The sequence below is a fragment of the Cynocephalus volans genome, chromosome 16 (assembly GCF_027409185.1).
Source record: "Cynocephalus volans isolate mCynVol1 chromosome 16, mCynVol1.pri, whole genome shotgun sequence".
In the NCBI taxonomy this organism is placed as follows: domain Eukaryota; kingdom Metazoa; phylum Chordata; class Mammalia; order Dermoptera; family Cynocephalidae; genus Cynocephalus; species Cynocephalus volans.
Window position 1 is genome coordinate 14,056,765 of NC_084475.1, and position 10,263 is coordinate 14,067,027.

Consider the following 10,263-nt stretch of genomic DNA (forward strand, 5'->3'; position numbering starts at 1 on the left):
GGTGCTGTGCCCATTTTCCAGAATGAGGAGACTGAGGCTTGGGGTTAGGGCTATTTGTCACATAGCTCAGAGTGGTTTGAGCTGGCATTTAAACCCCTGCACTCTGACTCTTGGGCTGGCATTCTTTTAGACTGCCTTAGCCCCTGCCTTCCAGCTCCAGGCAAGCCAGGTAGCTGTCACTTCACCTACCAAAGATAGGGGCTGGTCCTACCTCATGCCTCATACTGAGGCTCTTCATTTCTCCAAAAAGCTTACTTGAGCCTCCACCCTCCTTTTCTAGTGAACTAAATTACATTGGTGTTTGATTTATATAATGGCATAGATAGTATATCATTAAGTGTTCCATGTCACTACCTTACCTCCCCGGGATAAGCCTTTTTTGTACCATTTACTGCCCCATAATACCCCACATAAGGCACAGAATATATTCTTAAATTTAAATAAGCCATACAGGGAAGCAGCTGTCATGCTAAAGAAAACCATTTGATTTAATTGCCAGTTTATAGCAGCAGCTGAGGCCATCTGCGCAAGAACTGCCACGTGCAGCCCCAAACTGCCTGCCAGAGCACAGGTGTGAGCCAAGTGTAATGACGGTGTGTTTCCCATACACTCGAGTACTTGGTTTTACATACATTTTGCTCTCCCGTTTTAAAGATAACTTGTTCCCGCCACAGCCAATCTGCCTCCAATCCTGTTGTATTTTAGTAGCTCGTTCACTTACAGGATAAAAGGAAATAAACATACATGCAGCAGATTACTTCTGCACCTCATATCCTGTTTAGGCTGACAGTGGGCTCACTCAGGGACGCTGGGAACAGAAGATCCCATGGTATGGCCATTGAGTGTCTTAACTAGAAGTTCCTCCAGTTCTCCAGGTCATGGGTTAGTTTTTGATAACTCCCACCAGTTGAGTCTTACTGCACTTACTGGCATAATGGCCTGTTTTTCGACACTAAAACAGAAAAAGTTAATGGCATGTTTGGTAAATTCAAATCTCAAGAGAAAAATCCTAAATTGTTAGGGAACCACAGGAAATAGCTGGCTTTCCAAGGCATTTGATGGATTCTGCTCATAAATGAAGTTACATTTCATGCCTAAAAGAGACCTTGAGGTTCAAGCTCAGCATCGTGGTCTTAGAAAACAAGGTCCTGGACTTTCAAAGGCCCTTAAAACCAAATGTACAAGAAGGTCAAGGGTTCTGCCTCTCTTACCTGTCATCCTGATATAACCATTCTCTCACAAAATGGAGAAATCAGAGCTCAGGACAATAGAACCTATTTCATGATGGGATGATAAATTGTTTCTGATAAACCAGAAGAGAGGAAAAAATTTTTAAAAAGGCACTACATTTCCTCCCTTACCAAACTCTGCCCACTTCCTCCAAATCTTGAGAACATTATGTGCAAATAATTAGAGAATTAGTAGGCAGCAAAGTAGGAAAATGAAACTTGTTTAACTTATTAGCCTTTTAAAGCGACAGACTTGTCTGACAGGAGATGCAAATAAGGTTAGGTTGTTGAGACTTTCCTTGTTGTAATACTGGGTTTACCAGTATCCCTGCCCCCCACCCCTCACCCCCCCTCAATCCACACCCCTAAACCCCAGTGCAGGTTTCTCGTCTGTTGCAGAAAAGGAATCACATTCTCCAGCTGACAGATCACCACCTCCCCTTCCAGCCCTCCACAGAGCAGAGCACTGGCCAAGCCCTGTCCGTTCCTTCACTCACTCTGTAGCAGGTGCCCAGCTCTTGACTCCTGAGCCCCAGGCAGGAGAACACGTGGTCCTGGGGTCTCACCTGCTGGTAGGAAAGCAGGCGCTCTGTCGGGGCAGGGGACTTGCGAGCTTCAGCAGCAGAAGCAGGAGGTGCTGAATCCCATGGCTGGCTGACCGACTGCAGATAAAGCAGAGTCGTGAGGGGACACCTAGTGCAGATACTCTTTCTGCAGACACTTTTACACTGAGGCCAGGGCCAAATCAGGTTTCCGTATGCTTTTATCGACAGTTTTTTGTTTTTGTGGCTGGCCAGTATAGGGATCCGAACCCTTGACCTTCTATAACACCACTCTCTAACCACCTGAGCTAACTGGCCAGCCTGTTTACCGTTTTAATGGCCAACAGCAGACCCTTTGATGACAGTAAGAAATGGGCTTGTGAGTTCCCCACAGTCCTGCAGATTGCTCCCACCTTCCAGCAAAGGCCCCGCTCAGAACCAGCAGGGGTTGCCTTCTTCCCACGCTGCCCTCCCAGCCTTGGTGCTGGGCTTCCCCAGAGAACTTAGCAGGTGGCACCTCTGTCTGGCCTCTGTCACACTTAAATGGTAATCCCACGTTCAGTGATCTAGACCATGGGCCACCACACTTTCTCAGTAGAAGACCAAATGGTAAATATCTTAGAATCTGCAGGCCATTGCGTCTCTGTGGCAACCGCTCAACTCCATAGTAATCATTTTCACGTGTAACAAAATACTCGATTTCCTCCCAACCTTTTAAAAACCATCCTTAGCTCCCTTTGGCCCACAGGCTGTAGATTGCTGACTCCTTATGTAGGCTTGTATCAGTGCTTGGTATCAATAGGAAGAGCATCCATATCCATGGGGACTGAGCACTTCTGTTCCCAAAAGACCAGGCCCATTTCTCACTCAGGGCTGGGCCCCATTTTCTTTAACAAAAACCATTCGCATGTTAGCAGGGCTGATAAACAGGAGTCTTACCTGAAACAGTGATTGCAAAGGTTGGAGGGGGGTCTGGGAGGAATAACCACATATATGTGCCCCACATGTATGATGACATGTGCCATTCACAGGTGAGCGAGGGTCCCTCGGGAGCAGTGCATGCTGGGGAGTGTTCCCTAGGGTGCGTCAGCAGCATGAAGTGAGGGGAGGGGGACACAAGGGCACCCTGCCTGCACTCACCTGTCTGTGACTCGGGTTGAATAAAAGATCCATCCTGGGACTAAAGGCAGAGAGAGACAATTACAGCCTGGCTCTCACCTCCCATCTCCTGCTCATTGACATGCTGTGCGCCAGCCTGCTGCAGCTTTCATATTTCAGAAGCCCGCAGCAAAGGAACCGTTGCCCTAGCCAGGAACTGAGGGAGAATTGCAGGGGACAGAGTTGGGGAGTGTGTATTAAGTGCTTCTCTTATTCCTAGAACAGTTTGTGAAGAGATCTTCACCATACCCAGCATGAGTGCATGTTAACAGGATGGGTTAGGGTTCAGAGTTCAGTGCAGCCACCAGCACACCAAGATCTCCAGGGCCGGGCAGCCATGCAAGGAAAACAATGGTCAGATGCCTGCCAGACATTTAATTTTCCACCGTGGGCCAGTGAAGGTACAGAAGGATCTAGAAGGCCAGGCCCAGCACTCCATTGGGAGTTGGTAATCCAGGGATCATACTTACTGGGCAAATTGGCACTTGGGTCCCTCAGGGCAGAAGCCAACTAAGTAGTTGAGACACATTATTCTGCGGACATGGTGGTATTTACACAGAGGTCCTGCTGGGCAAACAAAACGATCAGAAGCCTCTGCTTTAGCAAGAGGAGAAAACACCCATGAAAAGGCTCACTGGGAAGGGTGTGGCAGTGTGGGCAGTCATAGGCTCTCCACTTAATAGGTGTGTATAAATCTTCCCGTCCCTTCCATGCTGACCTGAAGCACCCACTTCAAAGCACGAGACTGAGATGGGGAAAGGAAACCTCAGAATGTGTTGGGGCAGGTGTCTGCTGGCAAGTCCTGAGATAAGCAGGGTCAGAAGCATCACTAACATGCTCTGTGTCTGGAAGGACTTCCATGGATGTGGACCATAATTTGCTGCTTTTTATTTATTTAGCTATAGAAGGCACGGCTGAGAAAAAGCTAACCCCATAATCTTACCAATCCTCCTTCAGGAGCCCTCCCCGCCACAAGCCCCTCCAAACCAGCAGTGCTAAGAACTCAGTGAAAACAACATAGCTGAAGATACAAGAAAAGGACAGACACGGGTGCTTGAGGCACAGGGATCTGACGAGGAACCAGCCTAAGTCTGGCTGGAAGCAATGGTAAAGGCATATCACGCTATGCGAAGCCCAGGACCCCTCAGGTGGGTGAAAGCAATGCAGAAGAGCCAAGTGTCTCCTATGGGCCAGACCCTAAACCAAGGGCTCCCGTGGTCAAGTAATAACTTGTTCAAGGTCACACAGCCTACATCAGGGGTCAGCAATCTACAACCTGTGGGCCAAAGGAGCTAAGGATGATTTTTAAAAGGCTGGGGGAAAATCAAAAGAGTACTTTGTGGATGGGATATGAACCCAAGTAAGCCTGCCCCGAGAAGCCCACCACGCCCCACACCAGGCCACGTTTCGTAGTGTCACAGCAGTTTTCTCCACTGCAGTGCAAACCTGGGGAGAACTATGGAAAGGCCTTCTGTTGGAATTTCAACCTAGCAGAGTCTCATCAACAATACGGCCCCTCCCCTGCAGAGAGCCCCCCATCCTGATCATCCACAGCTCCTAGTGCTCCCCATCTGTCAAGGCCTCACCATTCTTGCAGAAACCTTGGTCATACCAAGGACAGTCCCGGGACTTGAAAGCAAGCTTCACGTGGAGGAAGGGACACTCCTTGTTGTTGCAATCACCTGAAAATTCCAGCATTCTCTGTATGTAAGCAGGCTCGTTTTTATGGTCACTTCTACCTCCCCAAACTGGATTGACCTTGTTCCTCACATACATATAAGCCACTCGCCTTTCTTCGGGTTATCAGCAGCTCTTGAAGACAGCAATGTATTTCTAATCCTTCCTGCAATCTAACAAGGGTAGAGCCTGATAATATTTGCTGAGGGCATGGGTCTGAGTGTACTCAGCTGGAAGAGTTGGGGTGGGGCCAGATGTCCAGAAGGAAACACTGGAACTGAAAGTGTTTAGAGGCTACCAGGGAGGAAGGACCAAGGAGACCCAAGAAGACCTGCAACATACAGCGAGTGAAGTTGCCATATGCCGTGACTAAAGCCCTCTCCATCTCTGCTGTGAAACCTACGCTGTTTCTAGGGCCTGGGGGAGCAGTTCCTTTTGGTGGAAATGTCAAGAAGAGCAGAGTATTGCTTCACATTGGCACAGGGATGAAAATAGATGCTACACAGAGGGACACCTGTAATTATACTAAGCCCGTGCTGTCATCTGTCTGGATTAGACCAAGTCTTGCGTTTAGCTTGTCTCCTAAAAGGAGCCAGCCCTGCAGGCACAGGCTACCCAGGAGTCATGTTAAGAGCTCTCTTAGATTTCTCTTCGTTTGGAAGATGAGAAGGAAGCATGAAGGAAGATTCAGCCCACTCTCACCTCACTCATGTCGAGAATTTGTGAATGTTTCCAATTTCATCCTCCTGAAAAGTCTACAACTCAGTGCTTTTCAGAGCTGAAAGGAAATTCCTGGTGTCTACCTTCCGTTGGTTTTCAAACTGCTCCAAAGAGATCTATGTTGTGTGTCGGGCTTCTGCAAAGCAAGTTTCACCCAAGGAAGAGTAGTACCCCCATTCCTAAGTCTAAAACATCATTCTTTCCTAGCCCTCTCATTTCTCAAACGGGGACACCAGTACTCAGAGAAAGGAAATGTCACATCTGTTTTCTCTCAGCTTCCTCACATTGACAAAGCTTTTATTTGCTCAGCATACCAAGTGCTGACTCTGGGCTTGAGCCCTCTAAGGATCAGAAGTGACATGGGCCCCAGTGCTGGTCCGCAGTTGATAGATGAAGTTCATGGCAAGTCCTCTCTGCAGTGCTGCTGTTGCCTTTCTGCCCTGGCCTGCAGGCATTCCTCTCTTGGCCAGCAGGTGGCAGCAGCACCTCGGCCTCTAGCCTGCCTTTCAGCAGCCCATACACCTTTCTGATCAGGTGTCCTAGGAGCAGGGCTGAAGACCCTGGACATCCTAGTCCCTTTCAACTACCCCTTCCCACTCCCACACCTCCCCAGCAATATTTTTAAAAATAAAACAATTTACGTCCAATAATAAGGATAGTTACTTCAATACAATATTAGAAAGAGGTATCCACTCATTGACTAAGAACAAAACTGTAGGTTACATATTGTAATCCTGGGTTTACATGTCTGTCCCCTACTAATCGGAGCTATCTGAGGGCAGAAGGGGACCCGGTGGGCCAGCCCGTGGCTCACTTGGGAGAGTGTGGTGCTGATAACACCAAGGCCACAGGTTCGGATCCCTGTATAGGGATGGCTGGTCAGCTCACTTGGGAGAGCGTGGTGCTGACAACACCAAGTCAAGGGTTAAGATCCCCGTACTGGTCATCTTTAAAAAAAAAAAAAAGAAGAAGAAGAAGAAGGGAACCTGGCCCTATTTCTGTATCCATGCCCAGTACTGTCTGATCCCTAAATGAAAACCAACCAAGGGTTAGTGAGGGGATAAATAAATGGCATCTTAAAATGGAAGAGTAAGGCAATGACCAAGGGAGCCGAGCGCCAGATAAACTTTGTCCTTTCTTTCAAGGAAGACATGCAGGCAGCCCTCATGAACTGCCACCCCCTCACCTCCAAGGAGCAGGATACGGGATATTGGCCTGGGAAGAGCTTCAGTTGCCTGGGAGACATTTGCCTCCTTCCCACATACCCAGGACCCTCCCATCAGCTCTGAAGAGGAGCAGCTGCCCACAGGGGGGCCCTGAAGCTGGCCTCCTACGTCAGGGGTGTCCTGAGTGATTCTCCCCACTCTTGCAGGTTACTCTTTTTGGAACACAGTTTGAAAACCACTGGACTAGCTAATCCTTAAGGCTGCTTCCAGCTTGGAAAAGCACTGAGCTGCAGAATTTTATTGAGAAGGATGAGATCCAAAGTACATTCACAGGTGCCATTCTTCAATGGGTGGAAACTGACCAAGAGTTCCCCTAAATAGCCCCTGAGGTAAAAAAAGGAGGACTTAAGGTCAGAGGGAGGCAACACGCTGGTCCAGCCCCGACAACACAAGATTATTTTCGGGGCTGGACTTCTGAACCTCACGGTTCTATGTTTACAGTTACCTTTCATTTCCCACCAGTGATGCTAGTTTTCCATTTATGCAAGCAATGTGAAGTTTTCTTCTAAAATAAGAGTTAAAAACAGCAAGAGCGTTGAAGGAGCAGAGGAGGTACAGCACAGGTCTCTGAAGGGCATCCTGAGAGTGGCTCTCCAACGCCTGACCTTCGGGAAGCCCTGGCTGGACTCATCCCAGGACTGAGAGGTGGTGCACTGGATACTCTGTTCCTAACAGTCGGTCTGAGTGTGCGATTAGCCAGGACTTGGAAGGAAATAACCCCCCCCTTCCCTTTTGGGGGTAACTGATGTGCGCCTGAGCCTGGTGGGGCAGTGAAGGGCAGGGATCACAAGGCGCAGTTCCTCTTCTTTAGGGGTTTGGAGAAACAGGCACCTAGTTAACCTTCTGGGACATGTCGGCCCCCTTTGAGTGCCCCCTCCCTCGAAAACCTCCTCTCGTCTCACCGCCCACCGTCCGGTGCGAAAGTGGCTCATTACCGAACTTGGAGTAGAAGTAGCACTCAGGCATGCGGGTGACATCATACTGGTGCAGGAATTTGCAGTGGTCGCCCTTCGTGCACAGGCCCCGGAGCCAGTGCTTACACACCACCATCTTCTCCCCGCGGTCATGCCGCAATGGGCAGAGCTTCCCTGGGGACACCAGAGCTCGCTGGGTTCCCCACTCACCCGCAACCTGGGCCCAGCTCAGCCCCCAAAGAAATTTCCCAGGAGGGTGCTGGAGCTCAGTCCCCAGCTGCCCTCCCTTTATCCCCTCACCCGGACCCTGGAAGGAGTTAGAAGTGGGGGTGGAGGTACCATGAAGGGCAAACTGTTGACAGACAGCTGTGCCCACTGCCACCCCTTAGCCCAGACTCCCCTCTGCCTATTGTGTCTGGTCCCTTTTCTGAGTGGCAAACCTTGAGAGCAGGTCTGGGTTTTCTAGTCCTGAGTCCCCATACCTATCCCAGCCCCAGCACATAGTAAGTGCTCATTAAGGGCCTGGTGACTTTACGTATTAAAAAAAAAAAAAAGTCCCTATACCAACCAAGTGCCAAAAAAAAAAAAAAAAAAAAAATAGTTATGCTTCCTGATTCCAGAGACCTAACATGGTGACATAAAAGCCAACTTTGTAACGATTTACAAGGGATCTTCCATGGAAATGTTATGTTTAACTATTTTATCATCTTCATTCAAGCCACCATTGCCAGCAGCAGAAAAGACACCCAGTTTCTACGTTTCTAAGCAGGACCAGTCTCGTGTATGGTCAACTCTAATAGAATTTGGGGGCATGGAAGGTTTTGCCTTTAAATACCCCTCCCCTCCACTCCTGGCCATTGACTTGCTTCGTTCTGACCTTCCACAGCAAGTTTTATTTCTTTGCAAGGGGGTGTCACTGTTCTTGAGACTGGGTGGGCCATGCTGAAGAGACATCAGCCAGCCCATAATGGAGCTGGAGGCTCCAGGCTGCATGAAACCTTGGGTGGTCATCCAGCTCGTGTCCCCTCTCCTCCTCCCCATCATCCCAGGCTGGCCCAAAGAGAAACACGGCTGCATGTCCCCTGCCTGGGCCCTTCAGCCCACAGGTTTTGGGGACAGAATCATTTGGACCCCAAAAGCAGGTCCTAAACTTATTCACACTAGCAGGATTTCTTAACCTAGATCTGTAGTCAGGCTTCAAGGGGCTGAGAACCCCTAAAATTGGAGGCAGGTTTTGGGTAACTGTGTATTTCTATGGGACAAGCCTCTAAGTTGTACATGAGCCAGAAGAAAATTGAGAACTCCTGTGTTTGAGTCAGGCCTCCCCAGAATGGCTGCATTTGGGGAGAAGGGCTTTGGAAGAGGGCAATGCTTGATTCAAAGTTTGGGTGGGAGAGAAGTAAATGCTTTTTGGTAGCATTTCAAAGACTGTGGCCAGAACTACCTTAGGGCATAAGGAATGAATGGGACAACTGACCAGTTTCCACTGGGATTCAGAGGATAAGGCTGGGAAAAAGGATGCCACTCTCCTAGCTGGGAGGATATAGTGAGAGCAAAGAAAGAGGTTTGGAGCCCCCTGGGAATGCACAGGCCAAAGCCCATAGACATTCCACTCCCAGAAAGGCGGAAAGAAGGGAGCCCCTCCAGGCAATCCTGGTTACCTTAACACAGATGCTGCTGAGTCCGGGAAATCTTAGGGAAGGTGCGGGCTGATGGGTGGACCCACACACTCGTCCTTTGCCTACCTATAAGACTAAAATTCTGCCCCATCCCAATGTCCCCTCCCCAAGGGCAAATTCGACATCCTGTCCCAGGCCAGGCAGAGCCCCAGCTGAGCCCAGTATAGCTGAAACAGCCCCTGGCCTCCCTCCCCGGCCAGGCCCACCTGCTAACTCACCTTTCTCACAGAGCCCTTTAGTGAAGAAGTTGCACACACCTGATCCCGACTCTGGAAGGGGATGAGGGAAAGGACAAGGTTGCTCCCCCAGAGGCTGCGGCTGTCTGGAGGGCTTTCACCCCCATCCCCATCAGCAAGTCCCCCCATACCTCCCCCAAGCTTGGGCCTGTGGGCACCCAAGTCCCGACACTTTGGAGGACGCCCTCCAGACCCAGCCTCCAAAGCTCAACACTCACACCCCCAACTCTGAAACAGAGGAGATGGAGGGGCTCAAGGCCAGCTTGGAAGCTCGGAGGGGGCTGGTATGGCTCTTTCTCAGCCTAGAAAATAGGTTCCCCAGAAGCCACAGAAGAGAGCACCAGAGAGAAAGGGCCTTCCCATCAAGGAGCTGAGCAGAGAGGCTGCAGAGAAAGCTGGGGGAGGGACAGCTGGCACCTGTCCTCACTCACTGTCCATGCCCCGGAAAGGGAGGAACCCAGTGCCCTTCTGCATCTCGACATCCTTCTCAAAGGCAAAGGTGAACCGCTCCAGCCCCGCAATGACCTCTTGCATCTTCCTTCTCCTGCCTGGGCTGGTAAAAGCTGTTAGATAGAGCCCTGCAGGTGGGCCCTATACAGCTCATTTGAGGCCCTTAAGGGGCCAGTGTCTGATACCCCCTTTCCTCTCCAGGATGCCAGTCACCAGGTGGCTGCTGGCTACTCTAACCTCAGCTATAGGGCGTGTGGTCCAGCTGCCTCACTCCCCCACCCCCGACTGGATGCAGGTGCAGACGCCCCAGGGCCCAACACCCCCACATTGTGTACATAAGCCCCACTTGGGTGGGGAGGGATTAGCGAAGACCAACACGCTGCTTATCTCTGCATGTTACCAAATACAAACACAGCGAATGTGCAGACATTA

At 50.1% G+C, this 10,263-nt stretch overlaps 1 protein-coding gene across 1 annotated transcript; it reads right to left on the reverse strand.

Moving 5' to 3' along the window:
* Nucleotides 1–176: 176 nt before the first annotated feature.
* CPSF4L (cleavage and polyadenylation specific factor 4 like) lies at nt 177–9,915 on the reverse strand. Its single transcript, XM_063080366.1, has 8 exons — nt 9,813–9,915; nt 9,364–9,414; nt 7,488–7,640; nt 4,516–4,611; nt 3,400–3,493; nt 2,912–2,951; nt 1,727–1,891; nt 177–185 (listed from the first exon to the last, which is right to left on the reverse strand). Exons 1-8 carry the CDS (start codon nt 9,913–9,915, stop codon nt 177–179), a joined length of 711 nt encoding a protein of 236 aa, XP_062936436.1.
* Nucleotides 9,916–10,263: the final 348 nt, after the last annotated feature.